Source organism: Mustelus asterias, unplaced genomic scaffold, assembly GCF_964213995.1.
Source record: "Mustelus asterias unplaced genomic scaffold, sMusAst1.hap1.1 HAP1_SCAFFOLD_1758, whole genome shotgun sequence".
Classification (NCBI taxonomy): Eukaryota; Metazoa; Chordata; class Chondrichthyes; order Carcharhiniformes; family Triakidae; genus Mustelus; species Mustelus asterias.
The window spans coordinates 59,653-77,429 of record NW_027591703.1 but is presented as its reverse complement, the minus strand read 5'-3'; the positions used below and the strand labels follow the sequence as shown (position 1 = coordinate 77,429).

General features: G+C 57.2%; 1 protein-coding gene across 1 annotated transcript in view; it reads left to right on the top strand.

Annotated features, from left to right (window-relative positions):
* Window positions 1-559: 559 nt before the first annotated feature.
* proser3 (proline and serine rich 3) overlaps window positions 560-17,777 on the top strand; it is a gene marked incomplete at its 5' end in the record, with an annotated part of 33,101 nt that continues 15,883 nt past the window's right edge. Inside the window, 4 exons of the mRNA XM_078206758.1 lie at window positions 560-848; window positions 4,058-4,206; window positions 6,222-6,370; window positions 7,454-7,542. Of these exons, the coding sequence (XP_078062884.1) occupies window positions 560-848; window positions 4,058-4,206; window positions 6,222-6,370; window positions 7,454-7,542 (676 nt within the window). The remainder of the gene's footprint in view (window positions 849-4,057; window positions 4,207-6,221; window positions 6,371-7,453; window positions 7,543-17,777) is intronic.

Sequence of the window (17,777 nt, the reverse complement as noted above, 5' to 3'; positions counted from 1 at the left end):
TGGGGAACTCGCTTGTCCCCACAGCGCGGTGGGTTTGTGGAACTCGCTGTCCCACAGCGCGGTGGGTTTGTGGAACTCGCTGTCCCACAGCGCGGTGGTTTGTGGAACTCACTGTCCCACAGCGCGGTGGGGAACTCGCTGTCCCACAGCGCGGTGGGGAACTCACTGTCCCCACAGCGCGGTGGGGAACTCGCTGTCCCACAGCGCGGTGGGGAACTCACTGTCCCACAGCGCGGTGGGGAACTCGCTGTCCCACAGCGCGGTGGGTTTGTGGAACTCACTGTCCCACAGCGCGGTGGGGGAACTCACTGTCCCACAGCGCGGTGGGAACTCACTGTCCCACAGCGCGGTGGAGTCTGAATCATTGAATGGTTTCAAGAGGGAGACGGATATATTTCTAATAGAAAAGGGGACATGGGGAACAGGTGGGGAGGTGGATTAGAGACCAGGAGAGATCAGCCATGATCTGATTGAATGGCGGAGCAGGCTCGAGGGCTGAATGGTCGCCTTCTCCAATTCCAATGTTCTTGTTACATCTCAGAATTGCTTTTCCTCACAGGTGGAACTGGGAAAAGACCAGCAGCAGGAGCCTGTGCTGGGACCACCCTCCCTCGGAGTTCAGGACCCACTGCGAGGCGGACCACCCAGCCAGAAGCGGCCAGCTCCCTGGAGGAGTCCTGGCCCTCAACCGAGAGTAGCTCCTTGGTAACGGCTGAGAGCGAGGAGGACGGACAGAGTCGGGCAGGGATAGCGGGGGGGTCACCGACCTCACCTGAGGTGCTCCGGGCAGACACAGACTGGTCAGCAAGTCCAAACAATGCACCCATGGACAGTTCCATCATAGCCAAGTGAGTTCCAGCAGCAATGTCTTTACAAACCAGCCCCACACACTTCAACTGAAATATTGTGGTTAGAGAGAGGGGAAATCAGCCAGGTTCCTGCTCCTGATCACTGTCCAGTGATCCCTGGGTTAGAGAGAGAGGGGAAATCAGCCAGGGTTCCTGCTCCTGATCACTGTCCAGTGATCCCTGGGTTAGAGAGAGAGGGGGAATCAGCCAGGGTTCTGCTCCTGATCACTGTCCAGTGATCCCTGGGTTAGAGAGAGAGGGGGAATCAGCCAGGGTTCCTGCTCCTGATCACTGTCCAGTGATCCCTGGGGTTAGAGAGAGAGGGGAAATCAGCCAGGGTTCCTGCTCCTGATCCCTGTCCAGTGATCCCTGGGTTAGAGAGAGAGGGGGAATCAGCCAGGGTTCCTGCTCCTGATCACTGTCCAGTGATCCCTGGGTTAGGAGAGAGGGGGAATCAGCCAGGGATCCCTGTTCCTGATCACTGTCCAGTGATCCCTGGGTTAGAGAGAGAGAGAGGGGGGAAATCAGCCAGGGTTCCTGCTCCTGATCACTGTCCAGTGATCCCTGGGTTAGAGAGAGAGGGGAAATCAGCCAGGGTTCCTGTTCCTGATCACTGTCCAGTGATCCCTGGGTTAGAGAGAGAGAGAGAGGGGAAATCAGCCAGGATCCTGTTCCTGATCACTGTCCAGTGATCCCTGGGTTAGAGAGAGAGAGAGGAAATCAGCCAGGGTTCCTGCTCCTGATCACTGTCCAGTGATCCCTGGGTTAGAGAGAGGAGAGGAAATCAGCCAGGGTTCCTGCTCCTGATCATTGTTCCTGACTAACAGGCTCGAGGGGCTGAATGGCCTCCTTCTGTTCCTGTGTAACAGGCTCGAGGGGGGCTCATGGAGGTCAGAGGTTTACAGCATGGAAACAGGCCCTTCGCCCCAACTTGTCCATGCCACCTTTTTTTAAAAATCCTAAGCTAGTCCCAATTGCCTGCGTATGGCCCATATCCCTCTGTACCCATCGTACCCATGTAACTGTCTAAATGCTCTTTAAAAGACAACATTGTACCCGCCTCTACTACTACCTCTGGGAGCTCGTTCCAGACACTCACCACCCTCTGTGTGAAAAATTGCCCCTCTGGACCTTTTTGTATCTCTCCCCTCTCACCTTAAACCTCTGCCCTCTAGTTTTAGACTTCCCTACCTTTGGGAAAAGATATTGACTATCTCGCTGATCTGTGCCCCTCATTATTTTATAGACCTCTATAAGGTCACCCCTCAGCCTCCTACGCTCCAGAGAAAAAAGTCCCAGTCTATCCAGCCTCTCCTCGTAACTCAATCCATCAAGTCCTGGTAGCATCCGAGTAAATCTTTTCTGCACTCTTTCTAGTTTAATAATATCCTTTCTATAATAGGGTGACCAGAACTGTACACAGTATTCCAAGTGTGGCCTTACCAGTGTCTTGTACAACTTCAACAAGACATTCCAATTCCTGTATTCAATGGTCTGACGGATGAAACCAAGCATGCCGAATGCCTTCTTCACCACTCTGTCCACCTGTGACTCCACTTTCAAGGAGCTATGAACCTGTACCCCTAGATCTCTTTGTTCTGTAATTCTCCCCAACGCCCTACCATTAACTGAGTAAGTCCTGCCCTGGTTCGATCAAAATGCATCACCTCGCATTTGTCTTAATTAAACTCCATCTGCCATTTGTCAGCCCACTGGCCCAATTGATCAAGATCCTGTTGCAATTGGAGATAACTTTCTTCACTGTCCACTATGCCACCAATCTTGGTGTCATCTGCAAACTTACTAACCATGCCACCTATATCCTCATCCAAATCATTAATATAAATGACAAATAACAGTGGGCCCAGCACTGATCCCTGAGGCACACCGCTGGTCACAGGCCTCCAGTTTGAAAAACAACCCTCTACAACCACCCTCTGGCTTCTGTCAAGAAGCCAATTTTGTATCCATTTAGATACCTCACCCTGGATCCTGTGAGATTTAACCTTATGCAACAACCTACCATGTGGTACCTTGTCAAAGGCCTTGCTAAAGTCCATGAAGAAAACATCAACTGCACTGCCCTCATCTACCTTCTTGGTTACCCCTTCAAAAAACTCAATCAAATTTGTGAGACATGATTTTCCACTCACAAAGCCATGCTGACTGTCCCTAATCAATCCTTGCCTCTCTAAATGCCTGCAGATCCTGTCTCTCAAAATGCCTTCCAAGAATTTACCCACCACAGATGTGAGGCTCACTGGCCTGTAGTTCCCAGGCTTTTCCCTGCAGCCCTTTTTAAACAAAGGCACATTTGCCACTCTCCAATCTTCAGGCACCTCACCTGTGACTATCGATGATTCAAATATCTCTGCTAGGGGACCCGCAATTTACCCCCTCGCCTCCCACAATGTCCTGGGATTCACTTCATCAGGTCCCAGGGATTTATCTACCATGATGCACTTTAAGATTTCCAGCAACTCTCTCAGGATGCTGAATGGGGCCTCCTCCTGTTCCTGTGTAACAGGCTCGAGGGGCTGAATGGCCTCCTCCTGTTCCTGTGTAACAGGCTCGAGGGGCTGAATGGGGCCTCCTCCTGTTCCTGTGTAACAGGCTCGAGGGGCTGAATGGGGCCTCCTCCTGTTCCTGTGTAACAGGCTCGAGGGGCTGAATGGCCTCCTCCTGTTCCTGTGTAACAGGCTCGAGGGGCTGAATGGGGCCTCCTCCTGTTCCTGTGTAACAGGCTCGAGGGGCTGAATGGGGCCTCCTCCTGTTCCTGTGTAACAGGCTCGAGGGGCTGAATGGCCTCCTCCTGTTCCTGTGTAACAGGCTCGAGGGGCTGAATGGGGCCTCCTCCTGTTCCTGTGTAACAGGCTCGAGGGGCTGAATGGGGCCTCCTCCTGTTCCTGTGTAACAGGCTCGAGGGGCTGAATGGCCTCCTCCTGTTCCTGTGTAACAGGCTCGAGGGGCTGAATGGCCTCCTCCTGTTCCTGTGTAACAGGCTCGAGGGGCTGACTGGGGCCTCCTCCTGTTCCTGTGTAACAGGCTCGAGGGGCTGAATGGCCTCCTCCTCTTACTGAGCCCATTGAAAAAGGCTGTTGATTGGAGCATGAAGCAGACTAGTTTTAGATTGTGGCTGGGGTGAGTTCAGCTTCTTGTTGCTGTGCAGTACTGGGGGAAAAGAATCTCAATATCCTGTCTGCATCCAGGTACATCCAGAGATTCCGACATGGCCAACCATTGAGTCGGGAGCACCGAGAGCGTGCTCACAGCACAGAGAGCACTGAATTCTGGTGGCTCAACAACTCTCCTCCCAGCAACTCCACGCCCACACAGGATACAGAGCACATCAGCCAAGGTAAGACTTTTCCGACACTTAGTGTAGCGACAAACAGCAATCTGCTCAATATTCAATCATCAATCGATATATAACATGCGCCCTGAACCCCTCGCTGAGATTCCAGTCTGTAACTCACTCCCGGGTATCTGTTATTCTATATATAACACCCGCCCCGAACCCCTCGATTGGATTCCAGTCTGTAACTCACTCCCGGGTATCTGTTATTCTATATATAAACCACCCCGAACCCCTCGATTAGATTCCAGGCTGTAACTCACTCCCGGGTATCTGTTATTCTATATAAAAACCACCCCGAACCCCTCGATTAGGTTCCAGTCTGTAACTCACTTCCGGGTATCTGTTATTCTATATATAAACCACCCTGAACCCCTCGATTAGATTCCAGTCTGTAACTCACTCCCGGGTATCTGTTATTCTATATATAACACCTGCCCTGAACCCCTCGATTAGATTCCAGTCTGTAACTCACTCCCGGGTATCTGTTATTCTATATATAAACCACCCCGAACCCCTCGATTAGATTCCAGTCTGTAACTCACTCCCGGGTATCTGTTATTCTATATATAAACCACCCTGAACCCCTCGATTAGGTTCCAGTCTGTAACTCACTTCCGGGTATCTGTTATTCTATATATAAACCACCCTGAACCCCTCGATTAGATTCCAGTCTGTAACTCACTCCCAGGTATCTGTTATTCTATATAGAAACCACCCTGAACCCCGCGGTTAGATTCCAGTCTGTAACTCACTCCCGGGTATCTGTTATTCTATATATAACACCTGCCCTGAACCCCTCGATTAGATTCCAGTCTGTAACTCACTCCCGGGTATCTGTTATTCTATATATAAACCACTCCGAACCCCTCGATTGGATTCCAGTCTGTAACTCACTCCCGGGTATCTGTTATTCTATATATAAACCACCCTGAACCTCTCGATTAGATTCCAGTCTGTAACTCACTCCCGGGTATCTGTTATTCTATATATAAACCACCCCGAACCCCTCGATTAGATTCCAGCCTGTAACTCACTCCCGGGTATCTGTTATTCTATATGAAAACCACCCGGAACCCCTCGATTAGATTCCAGTCTGTAACTCACTCCCGGGTATCTGTTATTCTATATATAAACCACCCCGTACCCCTCGATTAGATTCCAGTCTGTAACTCACTCCCGGGTATCTGTTATTCTATGTATAACACCCGCCCTGAACCCCTCGATTGGATTCCAGTCTGTAACTCACTCCCGGGTATCTGTTATTCTATATACAAACCACCCCGAACCCCTCGATTAGATTCCAGCCTGTAACTCACTCCCGGGTATCTGTTATTCTATATATAAACCACCCCGAACCCCTCGATTAGATTCCAGTCTGTAACTCACTCCCGGGTATCTGTTATTCTATATATAAACCACCCCGAACCCCTCGATTAGATTCCAGTCTATAACTCACTCCCGGGGAGCTGGTATTCTCTATATAAACCACCCAGAACCTCTCGATTAGATTCCAGTCTGTAACTCACTCCCGGGTATCTGTTATTCTATATATAAACCACCCCGAACCCCTCGATTAGATTCCAGTCTGTAACTCACTCCCGGGTATCTGTTGTTCTATATATAAACCACCCAGAACCTCTCGATTAGATTCCAGTCTGTAACTTACTCCCGGGTATCTGTTATTCTATATATAAACCACCCTGAACCCCTCGATTAGATTCCAGTCTGTAACTCACTCCCGGGGAGCTGGTATTCTATATATAAACCACCCCGAACCCCTCGATTAGATTCCAGTCTGTAACTCACTCCCGGGGAGCTGGTATTCTCTATATAAACCTCACTTTGAATGCTGAGCTTGTTTGTCTGGGGACAGTGATGGTTTTGGCTGATACCCGAGTGGTTCGATTCTCCTGACTCTGGAGCTGTGGTTTGATTCTTGCTAATCCTGTTGTATTTGGTTGTTGTTGTCTGACCTCTCCCTCTCAGTCCCACGATATTTGTGCTGCTGTCCACAGGTATTCGGCCTTTGAGCACTGGAGGCGGAGTATTTGGAGGTTATTCCCCATCACAACTGACTAGGTTCCGACCATTGCCTGGGAGGGCGTCACTGCCCAGCCCCTCTCACCCGAGTGTAGCATTACTGAGGAGTGGACTGTCCTCGGGGGTGAGTGTTAACATCAGTCTGTGCCTGGAACGTTCTGGATTCAGCGCACCATTGGAGAGGAGAGTCTCAGCAGAATTGTCTGTGTGTCTCTCCGCACACCGTACAGTCCGCTGCTGAGTTTGGGACAGCACCCCCAGAGATTATCACACCTCACAATCCATCAGCATCATTGATGGAATGGTCTCTTCACTATCCTTCAGAAACCTCTTCGTTAGAGAGAGAGGGGAAATCAGCCAGGGTTCCTGTTCCTGATCACTGTCCAGTGATCCCTGGGTTAGAGAGAGAGGGGAAATCAGCCAGGGTTCCTGTTCCTGATCACTGTCCAGTGATCCCTGGGCTAGAGAGAGAGGGGGGAAATCAGCCAGGGTTCCTGCTCCTGATCACTGTCCAGTGATCCCTGGGTTAGAGAGAGAGGGGAAATCAGCCAGGGTTCCTGCTCCTGATCCCTGTCCAGTGATCGCTGGGTCAGAGAGAGAGAGGGGAAATCAGCCAGGGTTCCTGCTCCTGATCACTGTCCAGTGATCCCTGGGTTAGAGAGAGAGAGGGGAAATCAGCCAGGGTTCCTGCTCCTGATCACTGTCCAGTGATCCCTGGGTTAGAGAGAGAGAGGGGAAATCAGCCAGGGTTCCTGTTCCTGATCACTGTCCAGTGATCCCTGGGTTAGAGAGAGAGGGGAAATCAGCCAGGGTTAGTGCTCCTGATCACTGTCCGGTGACCCCTGGGTTAGAGAGAGAGAGGGGAAATCAGCCAGGGTTCCTGTTCCTGCTCACTGTCCAGTGATCCCTGGGTTAGAGACAGAGAGAGGGGGAATCAGGCAGGGTTCCTGCTCCTGATCCCTGTCCAGTGATCCCTGGGTTAGAGAGAGAGAGGAAATCAGCCAGGGTTCCTGCTCCTGATCCCTGTCCAGTGATCCCTGGGTTAGAGAGAGAGGGGGAATCAGGCAGGAAGCTGAAGAGTTAAGACAGGTTGTTCCTATTCACAGGGGGGGGGGGTGGAGATGCGCTGTGTGCCTCTGTGCCGGCTTTAGTCAGGCAAGCGCGCTCTGCTGATTCGCTGCTAACACTGCTGCTGATTTCTTTCCAGGGAGAGCGTTCGGATGTCTCCCAGCTGGAGCCCTTTGACCAGGAGACGATTCATCTCCAAGAGAGAACTAGCCACTTGCTGGAGCGCAGGTACGGCCCAGCACAGAGAGAGAGTGCCTCCTCCACTGACTGCGTGTGTGCGTGCGCACCTGTCCGTCGATCCGCCCCACTAATTCACAAAGGGTGTCATGCGGGAACGTATGTTTCCAGGGAGTGCCGCACTGTCAGAGGGTCAGTGCTGAGGGAGTGCCGCACTGTCAGAGGGTCAGTACTGAGGGAGTGCCGCACTGTCAGAGGGTCAGTGCTGAGGGAGTGACGCACTGTCAAAGGGTCAGTGCTGAGGGAGTGCCGCACTGTCAGAGGGTCAGTACTGAGGGAGTGCCGCACTGTCAGAGGGTCAGTGCTGAGGGAGTGCCGCACTGTCAGAGGGTCAGTACTGAGGGAGTGCCGCACTGTCAGAGGGTCAGTACTGAGGGAGTGCCGCACTGTCAAAGGGTCAGTGCTGAGGGAGTGCCGCACTGTCAAAGGGTCAGTGCTGAGGGAGTGCCGCACTGTCAGAGGGTCAGTGCTGAGGGAGTGCCGCACTGTCAGAGGGTCAGTACTGAGGGAGTGCCGCACTGTCAGAGGGTCAGTGCTGAGGGAGTGCCGCACTGTCAAAGGGTCAGTGCTGAGGGAGTGCCGCACTGTCAAAGGGTCAGTGCTGAGGGAGTGCCGCACTGTCAGAGGGTCAGTGCTGAGGGAGTGCCGCACTGTCAAAGGGTCAGTGCTGAGGGAGTGCCGCACTGTCAAAGGGTCAGTGCTGAGGGAGTGCCGCACTGTCAAAGGGTCAGTGCTGAGGGAGTGCCGCACTGTCAGAGGGTCAGTGCTGAGGGAGTGCCGCACTGTCAAAGGGTCAGTGCTGAGGGAGTGCCGCACTGTCAGAGGGTCAGTGCTGAGGGAGTGCCGCACTGTCAAAGGGTCAGTGCTGAGGGAGTGCCGCACTGTCAGAGGGTCAGTGCTGAGGGAGTGCCGCACTGTCAGAGGGTCAGTACTGAGGGAGTGCCGCACTGTCAGAGGGTCAGTGCTGAGGGAGTGCCGCACTGTCAAAGGGTCAGTGCTGAGGGAGTGCCGCACTGTCAGAGGGTCAGTACTGAGGGAGTGCCGCACTGTCAGAGGGTCAGTGCTGAGGGAGTGCCGCACTGTCAAAGGGTCAGTGCTGAGGGAGTGCCGCACTGTCAAAGGGTCAGTGCTGAGGGAGTGCCGCACTGTCAAAGGGTCAGTGCTGAGGGAGTGCCGCACTGTCAGAGGGTCAGTGCTGAGGGAGTGCCGCACTGTCAGAGGGTCAGTGCTGAGGGAGTGCCGCACTGTCAAAGGGTCAGTGCTGAGGGAGTGCCGCACTGTCAGAGGGTCAGTACTGAGGGAGTGCCGCACTGTCAAAGGGTCAGTGCTGAGGGAGTGCCGCACTGTCAAAGGGTCAGTGCTGAGGGAGTGCCGCACTGTCAAAGGGTCAGTGCTGAGGGAGTGCCGCACTGTCAGAGGGTCAGTGCTGAGGGAGTGCCGCACTGTCAGAGGGTCAGTGCTGAGGGAGTGCCGCACTGTCAAAGGGTCAGTGCTGAGGGAGTGCCGCACTGTCAAAGGGTCAGTGCTGAGGGAGTGCCGCACTGTCAAAGGGTCAGTGCTGAGGGAGTGCCGCACTGTCAGAGGGTCAGTACTGAGGGAGTGCCGCACTGTCAGAGGGTCAGTGCTGAGGGAGTGCCGCACTGTCAGAGGGTCAGTGCTGAGGGAGTGCCGCACTGTCAGAGGGTCAGTGCTGAGGGAGTGCCGCACTGTCAGAGGGTCAGTGCTGATGGAGTGCCGCACTGTCAGAGGGTCAGTACTGAGGGAGTGCCGCACTGTCAGAGGGTCAGTACTGAGGGAGTGCCGCACTGTCAGAGGGTCAGTGCTGAGGGAGTGCCGCACTGTCAGAGGGTCAGTGCTGAGGGAGTGCCGCACTGTCAGAGGGTCAGTGCTGAGGGAGTGCCGCACTGTCAGAGGGTCAGTACTGAGGGAGTGCCGCACTGTCAGAGGGTCAGTACTGAGGGAGTGCCGCACTGTCAGAGGGTCAGTGCTGAGGGAGTGCCGCTCTGTCAGAGGGTCAGTACTGAGGGAGTGCCGCATTGTCAGAGGGTCAGTACTGAGGGAATGACGCACTGTCAGAGGGTCAGTACTGAGGGAGTGCCGCACTGTCAGAGGGTCAGTACTGAGGGAGTGTCGCACTGTCAGAGGGTCAGTGCTGAGGGAGTGCTGCACTGTCAGAGGGTCAGTGCTGAGGGAGTGTCGCACTGTCAGAGGGTCAGTGCTGAGGGAGTGCCGCACTGTCAGAGGGTCAGTGCTGAGGGAGTGCCGCACTGTCAGAGGGTCAGTACTGAGGGAGTGCTGCACTGTCAGAGGGTCAGTGCTGAGGGAGTGCCGCACTGTCAGAGGGTCAGTGCTGAGGGAGTGCCGCACTGTCAGAGGGTCAGTACTGAGGGAGTGCTGCACTGTCAGAGGGTCAGTGCTGAGGGAGTGCCGCACTGTCAGAGGGTCAGTACTGAGGGAGTGCCGCACTGTCAGAGGGTCAGTGCTGAGGGAGTGCCGCACTGTCAGAGGGTCAGTGCTGAGGGAGTGCCGCACTGTCAGAGGGTCAGTGCTGAGGGAGTGCCGCACTGTCAGAGGGTCAGTACTGAGGGAGTGCCGCACCTTCAGAGGGTCAGTACTGAGGGAGTGCCGCACTGTCAGAGGGTCAGTACTGAGGGAGTGCCGCACTGTCAGAGGGTCAGTGCTGAGGGAGTGCCGCACTGTCAGAGGGTCAGTGCTGAGGGAGTGCCGCACTGTCAGAGGGTCAGTGCTGAGGGAGTGCCGCACTGTCAGAGGGTCAGTACTGAGGGAGTGCCGCACTGTCAGAGGGTCAGTACTGAGGGAGTGCCGCACTGTCAGAGGGTCAGTGCTGAGGGAGTGCCGCACTGTCAGAGGGTCAGTGCTGAGGGAGTGCCGCACTGTCAGAGGGTCAGTGCTGAGGGAGTGCCGCACTGTCAGAGGGTCAGTGCTGAGGGAGTGCCGCACTGTCAGAGGGTCAGTACTGAGGGAGTGCCGCACTGTCAGAGGGTCAGTACTGAGGGAGTGCCGCACTGTCAGAGGGTCAGTGCTGAGGGAGTGCCGCACTGTCAGAGGGTCAGTACTGAGGGAGTGCCGCAGTGTCAGAGGGTCAGTGCTGAGGGAGTGCCGCACTGTCAGAGGATCAGTACTGAGGGAGTGCCGCACTGTCAGAGGGTCAGTGCTGAGGGAGTGCCGCACTGTCAGAGGGTCAGTACTGAGGGAGTGCCGCACTGTCAGAGGGTCAGTGCTGAGGGAGTGCCGCACTGTCAGAGGGTCAGTGCTGAGGGAGTGCCGCACTGTCAGAGGGTCAGTACTGAGGGAGTGCCGCACTGTCAGAGGGTCAGTGCTGAGGGAGTGCTGCACTGTCAGAGGGTCAGTGCTGAGGGAGTGCCGCACTGTCAAAGGGTCAGTGCTGAGGGAGTGCCGCACTGTCAGAGGGTCAGTGCTGAGGGAGTGCCGCACTGTCAGAGGGTCAGTGCTGAGGGAGTGCCGCACTGTCAAAGGGTCAGTGCTGAGGGAGTGCCGCACTGTCAGAGGGTCAGTGCTGAGGGAGTGCCGCACTGTCAAAGGGTCAGTGCTGAGGGAGTGCCGCACTGTCAAAGGGTCAGTGCTGAGGGAGTGCCGCACTGTCAGAGGGTCAGTGCTGAGGGAGTGCCGCACTGTCAGAGGGTCAGTGCTGAGGGAGTGCCGCACTGTCAGAGGGTCAGTGCTGAGGGAGTGCCGCACTGTCAAAGGGTCAGTGCTGAGGGAGTGCCGCACTGTCAAAGGGTCAGTGCTGAGGGAGTGCCGCACTGTCAAAGGGTCAGTGCTGAGGGAGTGACGCACTGTCAAAGGGTCAGTACTGAGGGAGTGCTGCACTGTCAGAGGGTCAGTGCTGAGGGAGTGCCGCACTGTCAAAGGGTCAGTGCGGAGGGAGTGCCGCACTGTCAGAGGGTCAGTGCTGAGGGAGTGCCGCACTGTCAAAGGGTCAGTGCTGAGGGAGTGCCGCACTGTCAAAGGGTCAGTGCTGAGGGAGTGCCGCACTGTCAAAGGGTCAGTGCTGAGGGAGTGACGCACTGTCAAAGGGTCAGTACTGAGGTAGTGCTGCACTGTCAGAGGGTCAGTGCTGAGGGAGTGCCGCTCTGTCAGAGGGTCAGTACTGAGGGAGTGCCGCACTGTCAGAGGGTCAGTGCTGAGGGAGTGCCGCACTGTCAGAGGGTCAGTGCTGAGGGAGTGCCGCTCTGTCAGAGGGTCAGTACTGAGGGAGTGCCGCACTGTCAGAGGGTCAGTGCTGAGGGAGTGCCACACTGTCAGAGGGTCAGTACTGAGGGAGTGCCACACTGTCAGAGGGTCAGTGCTGAGGGAGTGCCGCACTGTCAGAGGGTCAGTACTGAGGGAGTGCCGCACTGTCAGAGGGTCAGTGCTGAGGGAGTGCCGCACTGTCAAAGGGTCAGTGCTGAGGGAGTGCCGCTCTGTCAGAGGGTCAGTACTGAGGGAGTGCCGCACTGTCAAAGGGTCAGTGCTGAGGGAGTGCTGCACTGTCAGAGGGTCAGTACTGAGGGAGTGCCGCACTGTCAGAGGGTCAGTACTGAGGGAGTGCCGCTCTGTCAGAGGGTCAGTGCTGAGGGAGTGCCGCACTGTCAGAGGGTCAGTGCTGAGGGAGTGCCGCACTGTCAGAGGGTCAGTACTGAGGGAGTGCCGCACTGTCAGAGGGTCAGTACTGAGGGAGTGCCGCACTGTCAGAGGGTCAGTGCTGAGGGAGTGCCGCACTGTCAGAGGGTCAGTGCTGAGGGAGTGCCGCACTGTCAGAGGGTCAGTGCTGATGGAGTGCCGCACTGTCAGAGGGTCAGTACTGAGGGAGTGCCGCACTGTCAGAGGGTCAGTACTGAGGGAGTACCGCACTGTCAGAGGGTCAGTGCTGAGGGAGTGCCGCACTGTCAGAGGGTCAGTGCTGAGGGAGTGCCGCACTGTCAGAGGGTCAGTACTGAGGGAGTGCCGCACTGTCAGAGGGTCAGTACTGAGGGAGTGCCGCACTGTCAGAGGGTCAGTACTGAGGGAGTGCCGCACTGTCAGAGGGTCAGTGCTGAGGGAGTGCCGCTCTGTCAGAGGGTCAGTACTGAGGGAGTGCCGCATTGTCAGAGGGTCAGTACTGAGGGAATGACGCACTGTCAGAGGGTCAGTACTGAGGGAGTGCCGGACTGTCAGAGGGTCAGTACTGAGGGAGTGTCGCACTGTCAGAGGGTCAGTGCTGAGGGAGTGCTGCACTGTCAGAGGGTCAGTGCTGAGGGAGTGTCGCACTGTCAGAGGGTCAGTGCTGAGGGAGTGCCGCACTGTCAGAGGGTCAGTGCTGAGGGAGTGCCGCACTGTCAGAGGGTCAGTACTGAGGGAGTGCTGCACTGTCAGAGGGTCAGTGCTGAGGGAGTGCCGCACTGTCAGAGGGTCAGGGCTGAGGGAGTGCCGCACTGTCAGAGGGTCAGTACTGAGGGAGTGCTGCACTGTCAGAGGGTCAGTGCTGAGGGAGTGCCGCACTGTCAGAGGGTCAGTAGTGAGGGAGTGCCGCACTGTCAGAGGGTCAGTGCTGAGGGAGTGCCGCACTGTCAGAGGGTCAGTGCTGAGGGAGTGCCGCACTGTCAGAGGGTCAGTGCTGAGGGAGTGCCGCACTGTCAGAGGGTCAGTACTGAGGGAGTGCCGCACCTTCAGAGGGTCAGTACTGAGGGAGTGCCGCACTGTCAGAGGGTCAGTACTGAGGGAGTGCCGCACTGTCAGAGGGTCAGTGCTGAGGGAGTGCCGCACTGTCAGAGGGTCAGTGCTGAGGGAGTGCCGCACTGTCAGAGGGTCAGTGCTGAGGGAGTGCCGCACTGTCAGAGGGTCAGTACTGAGGGAGTGCCGCACTGTCAGAGGGTCAGTACTGAGGGAGTGCCGCACTGTCAGAGGGTCAGTGCTGAGGGAGTGCCGCACTGTCAGAGGGTCAGTGCTGAGGGAGTGCCGCACTGTCAGAGGGTCAGTGCTGAGGGAGTGCCGCACTGTCAGAGGGTCAGTGCTGAGGGAGTGCCGCACTGTCAGAGGGTCAGTACTGAGGGAGTGCCGCACTGTCAGAGGGTCAGTACTGAGGGAGTGCCGCACTGTCAGAGGGTCAGTGCTGAGGGAGTGCCGCACTGTCAGAGGGTCAGTGCTGAGGGAGTGCCGCACTGTCAGAGGGTCAGTGCTGAGGGAGTGCCGCACTGTCAGAGGATCAGTACTGAGGGAGTGCCGCACTGTCAGAGGGTCAGTGCTGAGGGAGTGCCGCACTGTCAGAGGGTCAGTACTGAGGGAGTGCCGCACTGTCAGAGGGTCAGTACTGAGGGAGTGCCGCACTGTCAGAGGGTCAGTGCTGAGGGAGTGCCGCACTGTCAGAGGGTCAGTGCTGAGGGAGTGCCGCACTGTCAGAGGGTCAGTACTGAGGGAGTGCCGCACTGTCAGAGGGTCAGTGCTGAGGGAGTGCTGCACTGTCAGAGGGTCAGTACTGAGGGAGTGCCGCACTGTCAGAGGGTCAGTACTGAGGGAGTGCCGCTCTGTCAGAGGGTCAGTGCTGAGGGAGTGCCGCACTGTCAGAGGGTCAGTGCTGAGGGAGTGCCGCACTGTCAGAGGGTCAGTGCTGAGGGAGTGCCGCACTGTCAGAGGGTCAGTGCTGAGGGAGTGCCGCATCGAGCAAGGTTCAGTGCTGAGGGAGTGCCGCACTGTCAGAGGGTCAGTACTGAGGGGAGTGCCGCACTGTCAGAGGGTCAGTGCTGAGGGAGTGCCGCACTGTCAGAGGGTCAGTGCTGAGGGAGTGCCGCACTGTCAGAGGGTCAGTGCTGAGGGAGGTGCCGCACTGTCAGAGGGTCAGTGCTGAGGGAGTGCCGCACTGTCAGAGGGTCAGTACTGAGGGAGTGCCGCACTGTCAGAGGGTCAGTACTGAGGGAGTGCCGCACTGTCAGAGGGTCAGTGCTGAGGGAGTGCCGCACTGTCAGAGGGTCAGTACTGAGGGAGTGCCGCAGTGTCAGAGGGTCAGTGCTGAGGGAGTGCCGCACTGTCAGAGGATCAGTGCTGAGGGAGTGCCGCACTGTCAGAGGGTCAGTGCTGAGGGAGTGCCGCACTGTCAGAGGGTCAGTACTGAGGGAGTGCCGCACTGTCAGAGGGTCAGTGCTGAGGGAGTGCCGCACTGTCAGAGGGTCAGTGCTGAGGGAGTGCCGCACTGTCAGAGGGTCAGTACTGAGGGAGTGCCGCACTGTCAGAGGGTCAGTGCTGAGGGAGTGCTGCACTGTCAGAGGGTCAGTGCTGAGGGAGTGCCGCACTGTCAAAGGTCAGTGCTGAGGGAGTGCCGCACTGTCAGAGGGTCAGTACTGAGGGAGTGCCGCACTGTCAAAGGGTCAGTGCTGAGGAGTGCCGCACTGTCAAAGGGTCAGTGCTGAGGGAGTGCCGCACTGTCAAAGGGTCAGTGCTGAGGGAGTGCCGCACTGTCAGAGGGTCAGTGCTGAGGGAGTGCCGCACTGTCAGAGGGTCAGTGCTGAGGGAGTGCCGCACTGTCAAAGGGTCAGTGCTGAGGGAGTTCCGCACTGTCAGAGGGTCAGTACTGAGGGAGTGCCGCACTGTCAAAGGGTCAGTGCTGAGGGAGTGCCGCACTGTCAAAGGGTCAGTGCTGAGGGAGTGCCGCACTGTCAAAGGGTCAGTGCTGAGGGAGTGCCGCACTGTCAGAGGGTCAGTGCTGAGGGAGTGCCGCACTGTCAGAGGGTCAGTGCTGAGGGAGTGCCGCACTGTCAGAGGGTCAGTGCTGAGGGAGTGCCGCACTGTCAAAGGGTCAGTGCTGAGGGAGTGCCGCACTGTCAAAGGGTCAGTGCTGAGGGAGTGCCGCACTGTCAAAGGGTCAGTGCTGAGGGAGTGACGCACTGTCAAAGGGTCAGTACTGAGGGAGTGCTGCACTGTCAGAGGGTCAGTGCTGAGGGAGTGCCGCACTGTCAAAGGGTCAGTGCGGAGGGAGTGCCGCACTGTCAGAGGGTCAGTGCTGAGGGAGTGCCGCACTGTCAAAGGGTCAGTGCTGAGGGAGTGCCGCACTGTCAAAGGGTCAGTGACTGAGGGAGTGCCGCACTGTCAAAGGGTCAGTGCTGAGGGAGTGCCGCACTGTCAAAGGGTCAGTACTGAGGTAGTGCTGCACTGTCAGAGGGTCAGTGCTGAGGGAGTGCCGCTCTGTCAGAGGGTCAGTACTGAGGGAGTGCCGCACTGTCAGAGGGTCAGTGCTGAGGGAGTGCCGCACTGTCAGAGGGTCAGTGCTGAGGGAGTGCCGCTCTGTCAGAGGGTCAGTACTGAGGGAGTGCCGCACTGTCAGAGGGTCAGTGCTGGGGAGTGCCACACTGTCAGAGGTCAGTACTGAGGGAGTGCCACACTGTCAGAGGGTCAGTGCTGAGGGAGTGCCGCACTGTCAGAGGGTCAGTACTGAGGGAGTGCCGCACTGTCAGAGGGTCAGTGCTGGGGGAGTGCCGCACTGTCAAAGGTTCAGTGCTGAGGGAGTGCCGCTCTGTCAGAGGGTCAGTACTGAGGGAGTGCCGCACTGTCAAAGGGTCAGTGCTGAGGGAGTGCTGCACTGTCAGAGGGTCAGTACTGAGGGAGTGCCGCACTGTCAGAGGGTCAGTACTGAGGGAGTGCCGCTCTGTCAGAGGGTCAGTGCTGAGGGAGTGCCGCACTGTCAGAGGGTCAGTGCTGAGGGAGTGCCGCACTGTCAGAGGGTCAGTGCTGAGGGAGTGTCGCACTGTCAGAGGGTCAGTGCTGAGGGAGTGCCGCACTGTCAGAGGGTCAGTGCTGAGGGAGTGCCGCACTGTCAGAGGGTCAGTGCTGAGGGAGTGCCGCACTGTCAGAGGGTCAGTACTGAGGGAGTGCCGCACTGTCAGAGGGTCAGTACTGAGGGAGTGTCGCACTGTCAGAGGGTCAGTACTGAGGGAGTGTCCGCACTGTCAGAGGGTCAGTGCTGAGGGAGTGCCGCACTGTCAGAGGGTCAGTGCTGAGGGAGTGCCGCACTGTCAGAGGGTCAGTACTGAGGGAGTGCCGCACTGTCAGAGGGTCAGTACTGAGGGAGTGCCGCACTGTCAGAGGGTCAGTGCTGAGGGAGTGCCGCACTGTCAGAGGGTCAGTGCTGAGGGAGTGCCGCACTGTCAGAGGGTCCAGTGCTGATGGAGTGCCGCACTGTCAGAGGGTCAGGTACTGAGGGAGTGCCGCACTGTCAGAGGGTCAGTACTGAGGGAGTGCCGCACTGTCAGAGGGTCAGTGCTGAGGGAGTGCCGCACTGTCAGAGGGTCAGTACTGAGGGAGTGCCGCACTGTCAGAGGGTCAGTACTGAGGGAGTGCCCGCACTGTCAGAGGGGTCAGTGCTGAGGGAGTGCCGCTCTGTCAGAGGGTGCTGAGGGAGTGCCGCTCTGTCAGAGGGTCAGTACTGAGGGAGTGCCGCATTGTCAGAGGGTCAGTACTGAGGGAATGACGCACTGTCAGAGGGTCAGTACTGAGGGAGTGCCGCACTGTCAGAGGGTCAGTACTGAGGGAGTGTCGCACTGTCAGAGGGTCAGTGCTGAGGGAGTGCTGCACTGTCAGAGGGTCAGTGCTGAGGGAGTGTCGCACTGTCAGAGGGTCAGTGCTGAGGGAGTGCCGCACTGTCAGAGGGTCAGTGCTGAGGGAGTGCCGCACTGTCAGAGGGTCAGTACTGAGGGAGTGCTGCACTGTCAGAGGGTCAGTGCTGAGGGAGTGCCGCACTGTCAGAGGGTCAGGGCTGAGGGAGTGCCGCACTGTCAGAGGGTCAGTACTGAGGGAGTGCTGCACTGTCAGAGGGTCAGTGCTGAGGGAGTGCCGCACTGTCAGAGGGTCAGTAGTGAGGGAGTGCTGCACTGTCAGAGGGTCAGTACTGAGGGAGTGCCGCACTGTCAGAGGGTCAGTACTGAGGGAGTGCCGCTCTGTCAGAGGGTCAGTGCTGAGGGAGTGCCGCACTGTCAGAGGGTCAGTGCTGAGGGAGTGCCGCACTGTCAGAGGGTCAGTGCTGAGGGAGTGCCGCACTGTCAGAGGGTCAGTGCTGAGGGAGTGCCGCACTGTCAGAGGGTCAGTGCTGAGGGAGTGCCGCACTGTCAGAGGGTCAGTGCTGAGGGAGTGCCGCACTGTCAGAGGGTCAGTACTGAGGGAGTGCCGCACTGTCAGAGGGTCAGTACTGAGGGAGTGTCGCACTGTCAGAGGGTCAGTGCTGAGGGAGTGTCGCACTGTCA